The 22666-nt window shown below is 34.6% G+C and overlaps 1 protein-coding gene across 1 annotated transcript in view; it reads right to left on the minus strand.

Annotated features, from left to right (window-relative positions):
* The window catches only part of LOC134228394 (cation-independent mannose-6-phosphate receptor-like), a 91080-nt gene that overhangs the window by 32520 nt on the left and 35894 nt on the right, over positions 1-22666 (minus strand). The window contains exons 13-29 of the mRNA XM_062710045.1: positions 22283-22573; positions 20150-20318; positions 19730-19900; positions 16537-16755; positions 14857-15037; positions 14439-14741; positions 10746-10939; positions 10432-10512; positions 10034-10256; positions 7044-7409; positions 6804-6864; positions 5868-6024; positions 5649-5778; positions 4398-4523; positions 3835-4097; positions 3065-3280; positions 688-837 (exon numbers count right to left, since the gene is read on the minus strand). Coding sequence (XP_062566029.1) covers positions 688-837; positions 3065-3280; positions 3835-4097; positions 4398-4523; positions 5649-5778; positions 5868-6024; positions 6804-6864; positions 7044-7409; positions 10034-10256; positions 10432-10512; positions 10746-10939; positions 14439-14741; positions 14857-15037; positions 16537-16755; positions 19730-19900; positions 20150-20318; positions 22283-22573 — 3301 coding nt within the window. The remainder of the gene's footprint in view (positions 1-687; positions 838-3064; positions 3281-3834; positions 4098-4397; positions 4524-5648; positions 5779-5867; positions 6025-6803; positions 6865-7043; positions 7410-10033; positions 10257-10431; positions 10513-10745; positions 10940-14438; positions 14742-14856; positions 15038-16536; positions 16756-19729; positions 19901-20149; positions 20319-22282; positions 22574-22666) is intronic.

The raw sequence follows: 22666 nt of genomic DNA on the forward strand, positions 1-22666 counted from the left end.
ATAAAAGTTTGATCGGCCATATTGGCCCCACCCTACCCCTAGGGGTCATGATTTGAACAAATTTGAATCTACACTACCTGAGGATAATTCAACATGAGTTTCATCTTTCTTGGCCCAGTGATGCTTGAGAAGAAGATTTTTAAAGATTTACTCTATATACTCCTCTGTAAAACTTTGATTGGCCATTTTGGCCCCACCCTACCCCCGGGGGTCATGATTTGAACAATCTGAATCTACACTACCTGAGGATGATTCCACAAGAGTTTCATCTTTCCTGGCCCAGTAGTTCTTGAGAAGAAGATTTTTTAAAAATGCCATTAATTTTTCTCTAATTCATAGTTATCTCCCCTTGGAAAAGGGCGTGGCCCTTCATTTGAACAAACTTAAATCCCCTTTACCCAAGGATACTTTGTAGCAAGTTTGGTTGAAACTGGCCCAGTGGTTCTTGAGAAGAAGTTGAACATGTGAAAAGTTTACAACGACGACGACAGACAACGGACAAATTTTGATCAGAGAAGTTGACTTGAGCCTTTGGCTCTGGTGAGCTAAAAAGTCATTTGATTATTATATCATTTATATCAAAGTTAGACTGTAAAAAAGTTTTACAAATTATAAGGGCAGTGTTTCTTACGCTGAGGCCATAGTTAATGTTCTTCCCCTAAATTACTATATTAATAACTGACTTACAGCAGATGGTCCTGGTCTGCAGTTGAAGATAATTTTAGTGGTAATATTTGTAGAGGCATCGGTCGGACACTTAGACCCATGGTCATACAGAAGGTAGATTTTATTGGTGACTGGATCAACTTGTGGGTGGGTCCTTGCTTTACCTAGACTCTGTATAATAAACAAAAACGTGTAGTTTAATTTCTATCTGTAAACCAACATAAAGCAAAGTGTATAACACAAAGATATCAGCAGGCATGTTTATGAAAATTTCCTAAGATTGCACAAAAAAAATTTCCTAAGACAGTAAAATTTTAAGATCATCATATTATCATAATTTGTTTTTCAAAGCTATCTTATGATTATCCTAAACTAAGACGTCTTAAATCATTATGACATAGAAATACGCAAAGTTTTAAGCCATTTTCAGGAATCAGAGAGTTGTCATTTTTCCTTGTCATCGTAATGAAAATATTAAAAGAGTAAACAAAAATATGAAAAAAATGATTTTTTTAAAAAATCTATAATATATAAATAATATATATTTTTAAATTCATCATCTTATTTCGACAATATACTGAAATATCAAATTCAAATAGAGTACAATTTGATTATTCAGAATTCTTGAACGATGAAAAGCGCGCCAATTTGCTCCTCGGAATCTTTATTCATTGAAAATTTCTGGTTCGACGAGAAAACACCCAGCAGATGAGTCGAAAGAGAAGCCCTAAATTTTCTCAGATTGAAATCGAAATACTGCTTGATGAGGTGGAGAAACACAGAGCCATTTTATTTTCAAAGTTTTCCAACGTATCTACAAATTCTTCAAAGAAAAAAAGCATTGTAGGCAATATATGAGAAAATTATTAAGACAAATAACATCGACCACTGTAGAATGGTAGAAGAAGTGAAGAAGAAATGACCCTGTTACATGTCTGAAACGAAATAGAAGGCAGCGCAAAATCAGAGGGAAGCATGAAAAACTGGAGGAGATTTCCCCATCCCCAACCACCCCACCCAAAAGACAAAATCCTACGCAGAAAAAAATTGTGGGAATAATTGGTTGAACTCCAATTTTTGGTATAGAGGGCGGCCGTATCTACACCTATGAGGTCACCGAGAAAAAACATTATACTAGTCTTGTTATAGTAACATGTAAACTCTCTCTCCCTCTCTCAGGTTAAGTGAGATTCAATTGTTTTATTCTGTTACTGTAACATGTAACAGATTACATCTCACTTAATATGTATGTCGTGCATCTGCATGAGGCACTGAATGTCATAAAAATTCTAACCATGGGTATTCTTGGAAAGTAGATGCATTCAGACACGTAATTTAACATCAAAGGGGGGTATATATGACAAGAAATACACATGATACCGGTATTACATGCTTTCCTAGGAGAATATTGAAGATTTCCTCATAGAAGGACTTTTGAGTTTATTTTGAAATTGTTCAAATAAATCACGGATTAAGGGTCTTGAAAGCCTATATCTTTTTATCATAGCTTCATCATCAAGGTAGTCAAAAGGGTTATCAATATCTCTAAATACTCTGTCACGTCTAATACGACGATTTCGTCGAACCAAAAAACAATCATAGGCGTTTGGTTTCAAGATGGTGTATTTTGTGTTTTATGTATTTTTTTAAGTGTCTGAATTCCCTCATTAAAATAAAGATTAAAAAATCGCTAAAATTTGCACATTTTAAAATGTTGTATGACTGTAATGCGGCCATTTTTGCTTTAGATAGACTTAAGATATGTCAAAAGCTGTCCCAACTTTAAGATCATTCTTAAGAACTTTCTTAAGTTAGAATACTTTCAAAAACCCCACTTAGTCTTAAGAAATGTCGTAAGTATATCTTAAGACATTTCTTAGTCTTAAGATAGGTTCGTCAACATGCCTACAGATTCATGCAAACAGTTATAATGAACAAGAGGTCCATGAGCCATTACACTCACCTAGTACATAGCTTTGGCCCTGCTATTCTTCATTAGATGTTCCCCCTTGTAATACATACATGTAATTGAGCCCCCATCCTAACCCCAGCAGTAATTATTTATTTTAAAAATTTAGAATCTACATTACCTCAGGAACTTCCACATAAGATTTACTTTTTCTAGTCCAGTGGTCATGGTGGTTTATGAGAAACTTTTAAAAGATTTTTCCTATACACTTCAATGTAAAAATATATTTCCTATGGTGGTCCTATGTATCCCCAGGGGAAAAGTATACAGATAACAGACAACTAGGCAGACAGACAGACAACAGGTGATCAGAAAAGCTCATTTCAGCTTTCAGCTCAGGTGAACTTACAATAGAAAGCAAAAACTTTAAAATAAATCCTCTAATTTTTAAGAGAGAAAAGAAAAACAATTTACTGTGAATACACTTACGATTGGTGACTTTCCTACTCTATCCCAGCATGCACTAGCTCCAGGTGGACAGAGCTTTCCATATATAGGATTAAGAGGGCGACAGATATTGATGTAGAATGTACCGTTAGTGTTAGATCCGCGTCTGGTTGTAGACACGGCCAGGTGATGGCCAGACTTCTTTATCAGGGGAGCCAGATCAATAGTGTAACCATCCTTCTCTACTGAGCACCTCACCTTGTAAAACAGAAGTCAGTCTTATTTTGGGTCTGGTTTAATTGCTAATGGTTCAAAGGGATAATATTTTTTATCAAGATTTTAATAGTCTTAAAGGAAAAAAAAATATCGGTCAATGTGATAAATATTTGGAATGAAAATGATTCACAATATTACCCCTCCTTTAAATATGCCACTGAATATAGAAGTAAAATAGCTATCTTGATGTTGTCAATAATAGTTCTATTCATTAATGTAATCAGAAATACCCAATATTAAAATCAGATGTTTGTACTTTCTTTGTACATGGCCTGTTGCCTAATTCTATTCATTGATATTGAGGAAATATTGTCAAAATTAATTTTACTTATAAAACAATTACAAAAAATACTGTTACTGGTACACTGTAGCAAAATAATCAGTATGGTATACATGTAGTATCTTAGGTTTCCTTAAATATTCAAACCTAATGATAATTTAGTTGCCTGAGTTATAACAATGCAACACAAAAATATATTGAGAATTTTAGTTGCAACTTGCTGGTTGGAAAATCTGCTTCAGAAATAAGTTTTTACCTGTTTCTCACAAGCTAGTTCAGTGTGCCACACAAACTGATAGGTACAGTCGTCTGTTTCTGCGATGAATTCTGGGTGGCCTCGCCCAGCATCCAGTGAACAAATAAAACTGATGATGACATTCCGCTCAAACTGACCATTGTGACATTTATCTCCCCCTGTGTAATTAAGGAACAGAATGTCGTCGTCATATTGTAGCTTGGTGTTAGCATTCCCGGCATTAAATGACCTCAACTGGCCTCTTGTTTCTACTTGGCAAGCACCTGCAACAGTTAAAAACATAGCGTAAATGTTCAAGAATTAAAAAAACATAACCTTTCTACTACTTAATCTTTAATATTTTCAAAATAATACAGCTAGAAATGACAAAGACTATCCAAAATGTTTCTGTGTTTTGATTTTGTGTCAAGATTTCATAGAAAAAAATATAATTATAGACTTAGAAAGGTGTGAATTTCTAAAAATGTTGAGAGCACTCAAAATTTAGTGCAGTCTTTGATTACATTTCTTTATTTAATTGACATCTAGTTCCACTAATTGAAACAAACACTCAGGTAACTTGCCTGTTTTATCTTGACATCTGGTTCCACTGACTTGCTGACAAACATTCAGGGTAAACATGTGGTCTGCTCTGTCCGACACATTGTAGCCTTTTGTTTGTTTGAGAGACTGCAAATCAAAGGTATATCCTGCAGAATAGAATAGTTGATAAGATGAAATATTTATCAATATGCTTAATAATATTCATACTTTATGTGTATTGTTAACCTATCTTATTTCATTATTTTAATGCTTTTTATTTTTGCTTTCCAGTGTGGATGTTTCAACTTCAGGTCCTTATTTGCAGAAATGTGTACAAAAAGAATTCCTCCTATTTTGATGTCAAACAGTTGGTCTAAATTACTTTTTCATGAAATCTGAATATTGCAGGCACATTTGCAGAATTTTGTAAGATACAATGATTAAAATGATAACATCAGCCCTCCTAACTGAAGTTTTGAAATATATAGTTCACTGGTCTGTTTTTCTGTCTGTAAAAACTTTCAATCTGCTGTCTGGTAGCTTAAAATTTTGACCTTGACTCCCTTTCACTTTAACCTTGGCCATAACTTTTGAACAGTTGTTGTTGAGGCTTTCATCCTTCATTTGTGTTTTCACTAAACAAAGTTAAAAAAAATTACACTATATGGAGTATTGATTTTTCCATTATATCCCAATCATGACAAAAAGCACACGGCATTTGTGACGGGTCGGCAGGGGGATCCCTGCTCCTCCATGACATCTGATCCACCTCTGATGTTTTGGAGGTCCGTGTTTGATCTGCTCCTGTTTTGTATTGTTTTATGGACTTTTGATTTGAATACTGTTTGTTATTTCCATATATTTCACCAAGACTTTTCAATGGATATAAATATTTTTGATCTTTTGATCTAGACCTTAGCATAACTTTTTGAAACCATTAACCTTTATCATTACTTTTGAACAGTTAACACTAGGGCTTTCAAATTTCACAGGTGCATTTCTTGTGGTAAGACCTTCCTTTGAATACTAAAATTTTTTTTTTTACCTTTGACCTTGATCTTAGAGTTTGACTTGCATTTGAGAAACTTCAACCCTTACCATAAGCTGCCATACAGGGGGGAATCAGTGTGTCAAAAAGATACCTTGTTTTAATAATATTCAGGAATTTTTTTTAGGTATGTTCATCGAGTTTTTAGATGAATATTGTGAAGGAGTCACATTTTTCTGAAAACTCATTAAATAAATGTAACTGCAATGGAAATGAACTGATTTTATCTGAAGCTGAAGCGTACCTGATTTGGGATTAGTGACCGTGCAGTTTCCTCCAGTGACATCTGGAGATTCCATCTGACATGCCGCAGCTGTCTGCCAAACAAATCTGTGTTCACATCCCACCTGAAAGTGTCCGGCGGGGGAGGTATCCTACAGAGAACGTTATACTTTAACATCATTACATAACAGACTAACAATCCATTAATAAAAGTAAAGATTTCCAGCCTACTGTTACGTACAATGGAGTCCTTGTTACAGTAGAGTAGGATCCGGGTGGAGACATGTTTGGTGGGGTGACTCCCACACACCTCCCCGTTTGTGTAAACAAGCTGTAAGTGACCGTCCAAAAACGCTACCTGCTGCTCACTCACCTCCCCAATGTTGTGAAATTTCTTCCTAAAAACAGAACACTATACCTTTAATCACTGGGGTAAAAATGTCATTCAACAATCTACAGTGAAAAATCTTTATCTGTTGAGCAACTTGTTTTCCAGTCAATATTATATGTATCGTGAAATTTTTTTTCCAACATGATATCAACTAATATCCCGACCAGTGTCAACCTGGATTCAAATATTGCAAAACTGCAGATCAAAGTTACCATCAAACAAACATGTAATATACAATCATGTACATTATAATGTAGCTAGTTAGCTTATAGGTCAACAGAAAGAGAGCAGTTTTTCAAAATACTTTCCTTCTTCAAAAAATTTATGATGTCAACTTATTCCCATTTTACATCTAAACTCTACATGGACACAAGAAACCTTTGTTTCAGAGTTATAATGTAATAGAGTACTAGCTACATATGATATTGCAAAATCATTGTTCATTGCTAAATTACATAGAACAGTCACAGAATACTGATCAACTAAACCTGCACACAGGGGACATTATTGCATACAAGTTAAAGTATAAAGGTATCACTACATTTATTACCAGGACTACAAATTATTACTAGTATATATTCAGCTTTACAGAATATTTTGAAGGCTATATACAGTCTGCTGGTTTTACAATATTCATGATTTTCATTTCCCTTTATCTATATACTATGTACAGCACCAAAATATGGCTAAAATTGGATCAATAATTTCAATGAGCAATTTATTTGAAAAACAGGTTGTTTGAGTGACTTAGGTTATCATCAGGTATAAAAATCTGGTACAACTTACTTTGGATCTTTTTCACCGAGATCAACAATGCAGGCAGCGGAATTAAAAGGGCAGGTCTCACCTACAGGGTGAAATGTACCATAACAAGATTAAAGTTAACCTTGACAACAAAAACTGTAGAAAAAAAAGCACTTCATTCCCTTACATCCTAAAGAATATATCACTTAACATGCAGAGTAATAAAAATTTTGATTCAACAGATATATGAAAAATGAGGTTTTAAATAAAATAAAATTCTACCTCTCTGATGAACAAGTGAGCGACACACATTAAAGATGTACTTTTTCCTGGCCATGTGGTCTATTGTCTGGTAGTTATCATCATTCAGGGAAAGGCTGGAGAGATCATACTGCACCCCATTAGGGCCCCTCACCCCACAATCCCCGACTTTAAATGGGGTACAGGCCTTGGAAGTGGGCCACACAAACTGGTAGGTACAGTCCTCTGTTTCGTTCAGAAAGCTGGGTCCATCCTGGCCCGCCTTTGACTGATCACACACAAATGTTATCACTGTGCTGCGATTGTACTTGCCATGACAGAGTTGTCCAGACTTGTAGGTTAGAGTTATCTCCCCAATGTTGTACACCAATCTACTACTGCTGTGGCCTAAAGAAATAAGAGGCAGCAAATTTAAAGCTAGCAAAAGATGTTTGTACAACACTTCTGCCCCCCTCCCCCAAATGACTGGAATTTTTTTCAGTCCAATGGGCATAACTCTGTCCAAAATGGCTCGATCATACCCAAAACAGATATTGACTTAGATATTCTAATGATAAATCTATTTACCAAATTTCATTTCAATGTTAGCAAACTCTGCAATGAAAATACTGGTAACTGGAATTTTTCTAAGTCCAAGGGGCCTAACTCTATCTAAAATGGCTTGATTGCCGAAATGAAACTTGACCTAGACATTCTTACATAAATTTGCATACCAAGTTTCATTTCAATATGTGCAAGCTCTGCTAAGAAAATGAAAAGAAACTGATGGTGGACTGACAGACAGACTGATTGACAGACAGCAGCAAAGGAATATGCCCTCCCTTCTTTGAAAGGGGGCATTATAGCTTATCTTTTGTCCCAAGGTAATCATACAATTTAAAACAAACCACATGTTTTTGTTGGTACTCCTTACACTGAACATACAATGACCACAACCCCAATTAAAATAGATTAATGATATATATACCTGTTCTTGACATATACTTGTAACCACAATACATGTATTAGTCACTTCACCTCATATCTGGTAGCTGATGACCAGTAACTTAATTAAGAAATAAATAACAAGTTTATAAACTTCAATGGGAATTGAAGTAGGTCGGTCACATGATCAAATCCTGTGAAGGCCGAAGGCCTTCTCAGAAGATTTGATCACGTACCGACCCACTTCAATTCCCATTGAAGTTTATAAACTTGTTATTTATTACTTATATATACATTTGAGATGGACAATTAAAAATTAAATTAAATATATTCGGATATAAATATTGCACTAACAGGTCGCCGTAGATTTCCGTCAAAAGTACGTAAGGTGTAAAGCGGCTTGAAAGGCGGTTACGCTTCGAATTCGTCAGGCTAAGAAATCTATTTCGAAGGGAATATTTTGTTAAAGGCTACTTGTGATCAGTAATAGTGAATAGATTTTTGTCTGGGAATATTTTATTTGTGAAAATTGATCATTAATGCTGAAAAGACACAGGAAACACGTCCGAGAATTGATGTTAAAAAGTTGGAGGAATTTCGGTCGCCTGAAAGGGATGGATGGATCCGATGAATTGAGACACTTGTCCGAGCCAGTTCATTTGCAATCAAGTATTAAATTTGATCAAAAACATTTAATCTACGATTTAATCAACTAAAGGTATATTTATGATGTTAACACGCGGAGACACTGGCGGCAGTTTATTGAAGTACGACAACGCCGATGGAGGTGTTTCCCAGCTGTTCGTGGCGTGATTGCAATGCTTTGATATTTTTCAATTGATTTACACATTTATCGTGAGTAGAATTTAATGAAAAAATATAGTTTTAGCCTATATCATGAAGATTTAACTTAAGGTCTAACAAAAATTAGGATAAAATAAAAAGTAAGAGACTGTGCAGTTGACAAAAGTGACATACAACGTGTAAACAAAGGCTAGATTCTGTCGAAAATTCTCGATGTGCACAGGTTAAATTGATCTTCAAAAAATGTATGAAGTACTTGTTTACGTTGTAAATAAAACAATTATTTTACTTGCTTATTTTGTTTATTTTCATACATGAAAAGCAAGTCATTTTCTGCTAATAAGTAACGGTAGATATTATTGCGCCGTGTGATTCGGTCATGTATTGACCTTTGACCTCCAACAAACTTCATATAGAATTGAAGATATTTTCTCTCTGTATGTTTATATAGTGGAAAGATACCACAAATGTATATATTACTGTATATCCTATATATACATTGTTTTTTCTATACTATCTATCTTTTCTTTCAGTCTTTTCGTACAAATTTTATTCTACTTGAACCTACAAAAATTAAGTCCCTTTATCTGGTACCTTCCCTATGACCTTCATATTACCTGTCCTTGATCATCTATACCTAGTAACTTTATATTACCTATCTTTAGTAACTTCCCAATGACCTTTATATTTCCTATCCTTGATCATCTATACCTAGTAACTTTATATTACCTATCTTTAGTAACTTCCCAATGACCTTCATATTACCTGTCCTTGATCATCTATACCTAGTAACTTTATATTACCTATCTTTAGTAACTTCCCAATGACCTTTATATTTCCTATCCTTGATCATCTATACCTAGTAACTTTATATTACCTATCTTTAGTAACTTCCCAATGACCTTCATATTACCTGTCCTTGATCATCTATACCTAGTAACTTTATATTACCTATCTGTAGTAACTTCTCAATGACCTTTATATTACCTATCCTTGATCATCTATACCTAGTAACTTTATATTACCTATCTGTAGTAACTTCTCAATGACCTTTATATTACCTATCCTTGATCATCTATACCTAGTAACTTTATATTACCTATCTTTAATAACTTCTCAATGACCTTTATATTACCTATCCTTGATCATCTATACCTAGTAACTTTATATTACCTATCTTTAGTAACTTCCCAATGACCTTTATATTACCTATCCTTGATCATCTATACCTAGTAACTTTATATTACCTATCTTTAGTAACTTCCCAATGACCTTTCTATTACCTGCATCTCGATTAAATCCACTGTCTGCGGGCTTTGTCTGACAGGAAGCAATGGTAGAATCGGAACACTTAGAGGACTTGATCAGTGGTCCACACACATTCAGCTCATACAAGTAATCTCCAGCCTTGACTTGGTAGTTACTGCTTGTTCTCCTGAGACCAGTCAAGTCAAACGTGTAACCATACACATGTTCTGATACAGAGCAGTTCTCACCCACAATCCTCTGTCAAACCAGAAAACGACACATACAACACAAAATATAAAATTATACACACAATGAATGACCTCATGACTGATAATATAAAATTTTTCACTAAAATGAAATAACATACATGTACATATACACTGTAAATACTATAATAATATAGAAATAATAAATCAGCATTATGATTAATTACCTGTACTTTACAAGCTGCTGGTGTCTGCCAGTTGAAAATGTACTCACATGTGTCGGTCTCCCCCTCAAAGCTAGGGCTATGCTGTGAGAGAAATAATGGACAAGTGTTCTCATTTTTAAGTAACACATTTATACATCAATTGTATTTTTCATGCAAGAAATCTTTTCTCTTACTTTGATAAAGAGGACAAAAATGAATGTATTTGTTTGGAACATAAATTTCTCAATTTTGAGACATACATATCAGTAAGAAGTATTTACTCTTTATACCTAATATAGTGGATACATTTTTAAGAGAAACATGTAACCTCTGACCTCTGATGGGGAGCAGAAGAAGTTGATCCTGGTGCTGCGTGAGGACTCGGTGGGTTGACCCTTGTGACATCGGTCACCACCAGCGTACCTCAGGGTCAGGGTGCCATTCCCTGTCACCACAGGCTGGGACTGGATGTATCCCATGTTGTACGCCCGCCCAGACTTGGACACCTGACACCCCCCTACAGGACCACCTGTATGTCAAGTAGTACCATTTAGATCCATTTAATTAACAGGTTGGGGGGAAACGTAAATTCCGCTATAATAGTGGTATCTCACTATTATAGTGAAATTACGCTATATTTCCTGCCATGGATACCCTCAGTTTCATTGGACACCATGCAAGGTGTTTGAACCGCAAGTCATGGTGGGTATTAAAATGAACAAATACTGTCATGCTTGCTTGTTTTGAATTTTAATAAATTTTCTACCGTTGCATTTAATAATGCGAGCACTATTTTTTTTTAACGGAAGTTGCATTTTTAACATAGCAACCGATGTTTGCAGGGTATTTAAGCCTGTTTGAGTCTCACATTCCTCATTAATGTGCACAAATTGATGCTTGTTACAATTGTCAACTCGGACTGGAAAGGGTTTATGGAATTAAACAAGAAAAAGATAATTTCTGTCTGCATGGCTACGGGTATGGAGGCCCGTTATGGTAAACGTAAAGACCAATCATTATCGGTCGCTGCTGCTGCGGCCGATCTTCTTGTGGTTGTGTTAGATAGTACACATGGAAAATGAGAAGTTATTTTTGTAATAGTTCAGTAAAATAATTCTTCAGTGATAACATGTAGAAAATCATAAGTAAAAATTGCTTTAAACTAAATATTAATATCGTTGTTATAATGTTTCAATTTCATTTTTCATCAAGATATTTGATAATTTTGACCACTAGTATATAAAAAGAGTTTACAAAAAGTACTATATAGATATAAAAGGAAATTATGATTTTCCGGATAGTAATGACGTGGCACATAGTGCATGGTGAAAAAAATGAAAAACTCTTTAACTATATAATAGTAAAAATTGTTTTGAATATGTTACAGCTGCAAATGATACAAGGATAATTTTGTTTCTACATTTTGCAAAGCGCCTTGCAGCATAGCCTCTTCTGCAGAAACCAAGGGCATTATCACGTGATACAGGTCCAGTATATCTGCACGTGGTTCACTCTTTTTAATTTTTGACTGTCTTCAAAGCAAATAAATAATTGAAAGGAAAAAAAAATAAGTACCTAGAGATTTTAGTGCATTTGCTCATCAGATGGATTCATCGCTGTAATAAAGTCAATGATAAATAATATTATGAATTTATTGAAGATGAAAATATACGCTTCAAAATTCTAGTTCAGCTTTGAATATCTTGTGCTTCCATTGCATGGATATGCTTTCAAAATCGTGAAAGTACTTTTTAAATGTAAAATTGTTTGCGACCGATTTTTAATTGTTGAAAATTTGAATTGAGTCAATTCCTTGTGGTTTAAACAACAACACTTTGGTATAAATCTAGAAGTCTGAAAAATTTATACTTTTAGTGCGATTTTTTGGGATATACTTTCATTTCATATGAATATAATTAGATTTATATGTTTTTTTGAACAACAAGAAAAAAAAAAACCTAAAGTTATTTCTCTCAGATTTTAAAGTTATATCGTTCTTGCCTAAGTGCATAACCATTAAGCGTTAATAAATAAGATACGTTTGTGTGGAGTTGAAATGATTGTCGATTAATGATTATTTGAATATGTGTTAAAATAAGGTTATAGGCACTCTTGTAAAATATTCCTGACATCAAAATAAATTGAGTCTTTTTTCCTTACACAACATTTAGCCAGCCAAATTAAAAATTAGAAACATTTTCTACAATCGTTTATTTAAGTATTTTTGGGTTATTTCTTATTAATTGGATTTTGTACACATTTATCTTTTTTCCTCCTAATTTGATCTGTACTTATTTTCCTATTTTCATTTTGTGATGTTTATATATATGATTTGACATGTTCATATTCATGCAATCTCTTACGGGAGGAAATAAAGATAAAGCGAAACAGAGGATATAATTGATTTTATCAGTACATGTAACATAAAAAAAGAGTATAATACTCTTTTTAATATTTGCCATATTGGGTTTTTACGTTTACCATAACGGGCCTCCATACCCGTAACCATGCAGACAGAAATGATCTTTTTCTTGTTTAATTCCATAAACCCATTCCAGTCCGAGTTGACAATTGTAACAAGCATCAATTTGTGCACATTAATGAGGAATAAGTGAGATTCAAACAGGCTTAAATACCCTGCAATCATCGGTTGCTATGTTAAAAATGCAACTTCCGTTAAAAAAAGAGTGCTCGCAATATTAAACGCAACGGTAGAAAATTTATTAAAATTCAAAACATGCAAGCATGACAGTATTTGTTCATTTTAATACCCACCATGACTTGCGGTTCAAACATCTTGCATGGTATCCAATGAAACTGAGGGTATCCACGGCAGGAAATATAGCGTAATTTCACTATAATAGTGAGATACCACTATTATAGCGGAATTTACGTTTCCCCCCAACCTGATTAAAGAGCAAAGTTTTTTTTAATATTGTAGATTTCCAACTAAAACACCATCCCCCATATGTATAAACGGATAAAAATTGAATTTTATTAGTTGCTTTTTGAGACCAGTACCTACCAGGACATGCAGATCCCACTATAATGTTGCTTTTTGAGCTCAGTACCTACCAGGACATGTAGATCCTGCTATAGTGTTGCTTTTTGAGCTCAGTACCTACAGGACATGTAGATCCTGCTATTGTGTTGCTTTTTGAGATCAGTACCTACCAGGACATGTAGATCCCACTATAATGTTGCTTTTTGAGCTCAGTACCTACCAGGACATGTAGATCCTGCTATAGTGTTGCTTTTTGAGCTCAGTACCTACCAGGACATGTAGATCCTGCTATAATGTTGCTTTTTGAGCTCAGTACCTACCAGGACATGCAGATCCCACTATAATGTTGCTTTTTGAGATCAGTACCTACCAGGACATGTAGATCCTGCTATTGTGTTGCTTTTTGAGATCAGTACCTACCAGGACATGTAGATCCTGCTATAATGTTGCTTTTTGAGCTCAGTACCTACCAGGACATGCAGATCCCACTATAATGTTGCTTTTTGAGCTCAGTACCTACCAGGACATGTAGATCCTGCTATTGTGTTGCTTTTTGAGATCAGTACCTACCAAGACATGTAGATCCTGCTATTGTGTTGCATTTTGAGATCAGTACCTACCAAGACATGTAGATCCTGCTATTGTGTTGCTTTTTGAGCTCAGTATCTACCAGGACATGTAGATCCTGCTATAGTGTTGCTTTTTGAGCTCAGTACCTACCAAGACATGTAGATCCTGCTATTGTGTTGCTTTTTGAGCTCAGTACCTACCAGGACATGTAGATCCTGCTATTGTGTTGCTTTTTGAGCTCAGTACCTACCAGGACATGTAGATCCTGCTATAGTGTTGCTTTTTGAGCTCAGTACCTACCAGGACATGTAGATCCTGCTATAGTGTTGCTTTTTGAGCTCAGTACCTACCAGGACATGCAGATCCTGCTATTGTGTTGCTTTTTGAGATCATGCAGTACCAACCAGGACATGCAGATCTTGCTATTGTGTTGCTTTTTGAGATCAGTACCTACCAGGACATGTAGATCCCGCTATAGTGTTGATAGGTCGACAGACATTGATGTAATATGTTAGGTCTGAGTAGTGGGGCCTTGTATCCAGCACCTGCCAGTTAGAGCCAGCCCTGGCCAGGGGGGATAAATCATACTGATTTCCTCTCTGGTCCTGAACCAAGCAGTCCACAGGCTGAGGTCGGCACGCCAGCGAAGTCTTGAAGTCAAAGTAGTAAGTATTCTCCTCCTTACGGACAAATTCAGGGGCCCCCAGGGGGATATTCTGTCGACACAGGAACAGAATGATCACCTGTGTTCTCTGTCCTGTAACATTTACAGATATATTGAGTTTATGCCGTTATGGCCTTATGGAAATTCTAGATGCAATGACTCTCCTACTTTCTAGTTTAAATTATTACTATAAATGTAAGTCACCCACCATTATCCTGTCTGACCCCGTCAAAGGTCATCATTAGTCGTCCGTCCTCAGAGTAGTCAAGAGTGTGGCTGACAGTGGCCAGTCCCTGGGTGGATCCAGGGTTTTTTACCAGGCAGGCAGCTGATTTAGCTCCCTCTACTGGAGCACAGTGACTGGTGTTAATACTGCCACAAAGGTTCAACTGTAACAGAGCGTAAACAGCTATCAATCACACCTACAGGCAAGTTTACATTGTATTCCCGTAGTGCTCAATCTCTGCTGTTGAATCCGCAAGAACAAATGAATTGTATGTGATGATTCTTCTTGTAAAACGTTATCTACAGTATAGGCCCATATTTCATTGGATTTTTAGATTTAAAAATATTGACAAATTAGTGAAAAAAAATTTTGTAAACCGTATATATTCGCCTATAAGTCGGTGTTTTGGGAGTTAAATTTTAGTCCAAAACTCTATGTCTGACTCATAGGCGAGTCATAAAGATATTGGTATTTTGTCTGCAAAGTGAAACTTAGCATTTCATATATATTTCCAACGACGTCTGAAGAACAAAGTCTATATATGTATAAACATTTATACATTTAAAGATTATACGTATAGTACAAGTATTTACTTATTTTGATAGTTTTATTTTTATCTGAAGTAGGCATTACTTATTTGTTAAATGATCTAAAATTAAATATCGGCATTATTTCGAAAAAAAAAAATATGAATAGAAAACAGCTAAAACCACCAGTGCATTAAATTGATTTAAGCTGTCAAACGATTCTGGCAAAAAACTGTACCGACTTATAAGCGGGTCAAAGACAAATCCCTTCAAATTAACCTTTAAAAAGACAACCAACTTATAGGCGGACCGACTTATAGACGAGTATATACGGTATTTAAGGTAGTCCTATCCTCAGGTTTATGAAATTAGCATTTAAGTAATCAAAAATACTCATAAAAGTAACTCTGAATCCACAAAGTTATGTAAATTTATCCACAGTATTTCCTTAAAGTTAAAGATTAAAGTTAATCATATTATATAGTGAAAATTGTCAAATCTCCAATATTTTTGTAGAAAAAGCAATTTGGAATATCAGCAACACATTTTCTAATTGGAAATTGATCAACAAATATATTTTAAGTTAAAAAATGATATGTATCCAGGCATTCAGAGAAATTTTCAAGATTTTTATACTTATTTGGTATTTTTTGTCTTCTTTTTCCATCATGTATTCTATAATACACTGTGTAAAAGGCTTTTGCTATAATTACAAGACACCACAAATCACTTCTTATTTCATATCATGCTAATAAGCAATTGGTATCTAAGGCTGGATTCAAGAAAATCTTATTTCGTTAAAACTGTATTAATTTTTTTGTCCTATTATAGGGTACAAATATCAACTTTTATAAGACCTTTTCTATGACTTCCAAAAACCTTGAATCTTTATATAAAGATGAATAAAATGAAAATTGTTGCATGAAAAAAATCATTTTCAAGCTTCACTTTGATGCATTTTAAATTCAATATTAATTTTTGGAGTTATCCTTCCTGGCTGAGGATCAGATATCCTTAATATATATGTTTGTTTTATACCATTTAATGATTTGTTAAGCTTTAATATTATAATCATTAATAGTTAAAACACAATGTTTCATTTTAAATGACAACCACTTGGTAGAAGTAAACTAACCCTAATTTTGTCGGTCCCTGTGGCTTTCACTTCATAGTAATCTTTCTCTCCTCTCTGTTTTAATGGGGACAGGTTGAATGTGTAATCAGAGTTGCGGTCCTTGATGGTACAATTGTCGTCCTCGGTATCTGTGTCGGCTACTGGACAGGCTGTCTCTGTCTCCCACACAAAGGAATACTCACACTGACCTATCTTCTGAGGGGGGCTCGGACCACTGGTCTGTTTATACAACAAATGGTCAGAAATCATTTCATCTGCTTTAAAATTGCATTAAATCATAATATTTGACAACAAATATAGTCAGAGAAAACTCCATGGTAGAACAGTTCCTAGAATGCTTGTATTTTTAACTCTGTGGTTATAGCAGATTGTCTGGGCAAGTAAAAAACGTAGTAGCCTATTTAATTTTGAATTCTGATCTTACAACCAAGAATGCATACATTCAATGATTAAGTCTATATGGACAGAAGTTATACATGTACAAGGGGTGAAATAAAGAAATGGATCATACATATCTGACAATACTGAATACAGAATACAAAGAAGCTGCTTTTTTTTAACTAACATCTTTTGCTGTAAATCTTGTATTTTTTCATATCGTATAACTCACGGGTTTTTTCTTACATACTGTAAATGTATTATATTTAGCGTGTACGATATTTGGCAGAAAATGACTTTTGAATAAGTTAGCGTAGACTTGATTTAGCGCATTTCTTCATATTCTTATGTATGTGTTTATATGCGAGACATTTAGCGTTGTACTTGATTTAGCGGTTGTTGCGTTCCGCCAAAGCCGCTAAAAAGAATACACCGCCAAATGTAATACGTTTACAGTATTGCTCATGAGTTTTCCCTTTACATGCATAATAATATTAAGAGAATATGAATTCACAAGTGGACCACTGATCAGGATTTTTAAAACATATTTCAGAGATAAAACATTTAACACCATCGAGTCATTTTAGTTTCTGAGTATCTCTTTTCCCCATATCTATGATATAATAATTTCCTCTCCTATACTTAAGAATCAACAGTATAGCTTATTGGTAGTGCTGTAGTGGCCCCCCCCTGTCTGACAGACTCTGTACTTTAGTGTATCTTTAATATGGAGCAATATAAACATGATAAAATAAAATCTATTTTTCTCCAATTATCAGAATATATTAATCCTTATTTTATACTTTATAAACATATATTTACATTTGCAAGTGTTTTCCTTTAATTAACACTACTGAAAGCAATGCGTATTTATAACTGTATAAATACTGGTACAGGGTCAAGAGGTCATGGATGTGCGCATGGATAAACGTTCCATGTAATTTCTCAGTGACGTCATAAAGGGTCAACGTGCGTTCAGTGGATTACATACATGCTGCTGGGTTTGAAAAATAATGTATTTTACACCTTAAAAGTCACAATCAGGCAAATATAAAGTATGGATAAGTCACAAATGTAAATATAAGTACAGTACAAGCCGTTTATTATAACACCGGTTTTATATCATACTCCGTTTTTTATCATAGATATTTAAAACACAAAACCATTTCTTAATAACTAAATGTTAATTTCTTACGTTAATATCATAGGTAAAAGTGTGAACTTCGGTTACTATAATGGAAAATTTTCCTCCGTAAAATTTTTTTCACACCTTTTTCACTCTTGAGACAATCAACAAAACAAAAGATAACACTTGTCAACACCTGTGGGCCACGCGCTGTCGCTTGTCTACACACACTGGCTTGACTGAGGGGGATAAGTCACACTCCAGCGCACTTACCTGAGCGATAACTTGAAGTTTGTTTATTTCACAAAGTACATTACACAACAACAGGAAACCAAGTGCAATCTAATTTTCTTCTTTTGTTTACGTTGAATTGTACATTGATAATAAATGTATTTTACCAAAATGTGTTGAATCTATAAATTTAGTGTCAGTTAACCCAAGCTTTCTTACGCTTGGTGCCTGATCAATGTTCATAATTAATCACATTTATGAACTGTCCAATTAATTAAGAAGTGATGTGAAATTAACTTGTTAACCAGCCTGTCCAAGCGGCTTTGATTTACATGCTCATCAGTTATCAATAATTAGTTCTAATTATACGGCACCATTAAGTGTAAATTAGCGCTTGGGTGCAAAGAAGAAAATAATTGGGCTTGTGTTTGAGATGATTTTTCCCTGACACTTAATAGTTTGAATATGTTCAGTTCCAGGTTGAAAAAAAAATGAAAAAGAATTATAGAAACAATTTTAATGTATGCACTGTTATGTTGTTACATTATTTTGATACCGTAACTATAAAATACTAAATGTTCTTTCGTTTGTATGTTTTTATATACTCTTTATTTACTTTTTATATACATTTTCTCTTTTTGTTGTGTTTTATTTAATATGCAATGTAAAAAAAGCCAACGAATGATTGATAGATTGAATTGATCATAGGGGTAAAAACGAAAGTAGATCAATATGAAAGTAAACAAGATGGATGCCAAGACATCTAGAAGATTGAGTTCGGAGATTATTAAGCTTTAGGAAAGTGAATTTATTTATACAAAATGTTAAAACAGTAAGTAAAAAATGTAAAATGATATGTTTAATAGCTACTGTAAACCAACTTTTTTTCGCGTGCGAGAAATAATCGTGAGTTCCGCGACCTACTATCGTTCGCGAATATTTATCGTCGCGAACCAATAATGTTAAAAAGTAATTGAAGAGAATGTAACCCCGGTCACGAACATTTGTTGTCGCGGATTGATTTCAAACTGACGAATCATGAATAAAAGATGACGCGAATAATAGTTGGTTTACAGTAACTTGTATTTCAAAATAAACCTTTCAATATGAAGTTACATAATATAACACATTCTATATAGTGTAAAAACGGCAGGCATGTTATTTATTAAATCATGTTCATGTCAGACCTCGGAGATGAATCTCAGCTGTCTATGGTTATTATCATAGTCAGTTGTTATAAAGTTTTGGTCTGACAAATAAGCTATGATAACAAATGGCTTGTACTGTAATAAGATCCATTTTAAAACATCTATCGGGCTATAAATACGGGTTGGTACGAGATTAAATTCATCATAAAGCCCTTCGGGCTTTATGGAATTTAATCTTGTGACCAACCCGTATTTATATACCGATACCGAATCCGACTGTTGACTAAGCAGTGTCCCCTGTTTGACTTACCAGTGCTCCCCTCTTACAGACAAAGTGAATGCTGGTGGTCCAGTTCTTCCTCTGGTTGTTGATATCCTGACACTCATTCTTTACACTGACGTATCGGAGTGTAAGCTGACCCTCCCGATCTACAGTGGGCCCTGATGTCACCTCCCCAAGATTATCAAACAACAGTTCCTCCTACAAATCATCCATCATAGGACAATGTATATGTTTCAATTAGTTTTATTCCTTAGAAAGTTATTGCAGTCAAATAAAATTTGAAAATAAAGATTTCCTGATCTTGTAAATTCAGTTGCAATTCATACTGTATATAGCTTCATTCTTTGACTTTTCATCTTCAGATATTCCTTGATATTCTGTTCTTTTTCCCAGTTATTTGTACTGCTTTGGCATTTAAAGTGATTGAATGCAATGTTGTACTGGTACCTGTCCATTCTTGTAGTGAGTCTGACACACAGCAGCAAAAGGACTACAGCCTGGCCCCACACGGACCTCCTTTAAGGGACTACACACATTGATGTAAAACTTGTCCCTGGAGTTAGGGGTAGAGTCATCCACTATGGCCCAATTTCCCTGTGCTGCACCTCTAGATAAGCTAAAAATAGAGGAACATGGGTCATAGTGTTCATCTGAGTGTTTCTAAATTAATAGGCATAATCTAATAAACAATTAATATACAGTTGTTAATTCAAATAGATTGACAGAAAGTGATTGTAGAACTACAGAGTACATTTACTTGATACCATCCTCTCATTAACTATGAGAATAATTAAATATATCCTGCACATTTGTCTATACACACTGTCTGATAGCTAAGATTGGAAAGTGGCCTCTGATTAGGTTTATCCCAAGTAGTTTCTCACTTACTGGTAAAATATCACTGACTTTGCTTAATACCCAAACCCCAATCAGTATTTAATACTCTCCTCAAAGTATATTTAATGTACTTATTAATAAATAAATTTTAAAAAACTGGATATTCTGAAAACAAAAGCCTCAAGCCTCTTAAATCCAGTTTTATGTGTTTTGTAAGGTTACCCTTATTAAGAAAATTAGGCATGCTGAGCCATGCTTGCAACATCTCTCCCTTTTCAATTACTTCATGAGATTTCCTTTGTTGAATTTACATCCTGTTTAGTTTTACATATTGTATAAATAATTATAGATCAAATTTTAGATTGCTAAAACTGAGGAATACGTAATATCGCGATTACCTCACAGTTACCTAACTTACTTTCGCTCTTTTGTGAAGGAGTCGAGAAAGCTCTAAATCTCTGGGGCACATGACATTGTTTACAGTAGTGACAATCGAATGATTCGAACAATTTTATGCCGAAAGTACAATGTATTGCCAAGGATTGAACTCCAAACAGTAGATTGTCAAATAAGAAAAGTCTAGAACATTTTATCATCTTTAAAATGTGACAATTTTTAATGAAAATTTAATGAGAAGAGTCCACTTAGTTAAAAATATCGTAAAAAATGCAACATTTTAGGATTGGCTCCTCTCAAAAAATGATTAGGATGGTTCAGTGATTGTTTAGCAAGATATTCTACCAGGATTTTTTATTATCTGTCCTTATAAATTCTACAATGATCGATCTTGCACTGCATTAAATAATATGTTCTACAGTGCGACCGTTGGGGCGAGCGCAATTATTTATTATCAAAAACCTTTACACAGCTTTGACTTGCACTGCCTATCCTCAGTTCATTAAAAAAAGAATTAAAAGAAATCACTTCACAGGCATTGGGATCGAGATTCCGAACTTTTCGGAAGTTTCCGTTTAAGTGACGAAAGTATGACATCAAATAAAAAGTCCTGTTGACTTAGAACGCAAACAATAAATTTGTGGCATGAAGATTGCATTAAATCGTTGTTTGTAATTTTTTTTCAAGTAAGTTAGCCACCATGTTGCTATGCACCGCAAAGGATTATTGGGAGTTTGGAATTTTTTTAACGCTGAGAGATAAAAATTACTTGGAACAATGTGCAGATTACAACCCGAATTTCCTTCGTTCGTACACGATAGTCTATTGAGCTTGCTAAGTGAGCGGCGCTTCGTGTTGCCTCACTGCACTTGCTATCACATTTGCCCCCAGCTAACAGACTTTTCCTACCTCCATCGCGAAAGAGTTCTGCTAAGTTATATCGCGATATCAAGTATTATCAGCTTTATCTGTACTCTGTAAGGTGTTGATTCATCATCAATGACAGGGGGCAACAACAAAAAGGGGATATCTTTGCCATATCAAAATTATTCATCTTATTGAAACCACATTGTTCCATCAAAAATAATGATAGATTGAAGCATTGTTAAAAGAACCATACTGTTAACTTTTAAGCGATCCCTAATTAATTTTTGAATGTAATTTGTATTATGATTTGTAATGAATTTGACTCTTTGCCTGAATAAACATAATAATAATAATAATAATAATACTGTTAAAAAATGCTGGTATTGTACAGTCCCATTCTTATGTTCCAATCCTATACTTTTCAGAAGAAAACAACAAAAAAGAACCACATGAAAAGTTGGTCCAATATGCAATGTTTACCTGGATAAGTCATACTGTTTGCCTCCCCCTGTGGCTGTACATTCTATGGGACTACTGGGACAGGCAAACTCGGTTTTCCAGGAAAAGGTATATGTTCCAGGAGTGGTCAACCCCTCATCCACATAAAGGGGAGACCCTGGTCCAGCCTGACGGTCACAAATCAGGGTTATCTCTGTGCGGCGGTGAATTGGTGGCTTGCTGTTATACGAAGCTCCATTCTCATACTTTATTTTGATGAATCCATCATAGTATGTGAGATTGCTATTGGCCTGTCCAGTAACAAAGGTATCACTGAAAAGACAAATATTGAACAAGGTCAATAATTTACATCCCTTGCTTAGATAATATATTCATACAATTTATCAAGTAAATTGGACTGAAAGC

Source organism: Saccostrea cucullata, unplaced genomic scaffold, assembly GCF_032062105.1.
Source record: "Saccostrea cucullata isolate Sc308-1 unplaced genomic scaffold, CSIRO_AGI_Scuc_v1 ctg2219, whole genome shotgun sequence".
In the NCBI taxonomy this organism is placed as follows: Eukaryota; Metazoa; Mollusca; class Bivalvia; order Ostreida; family Ostreidae; genus Saccostrea; species Saccostrea cuccullata.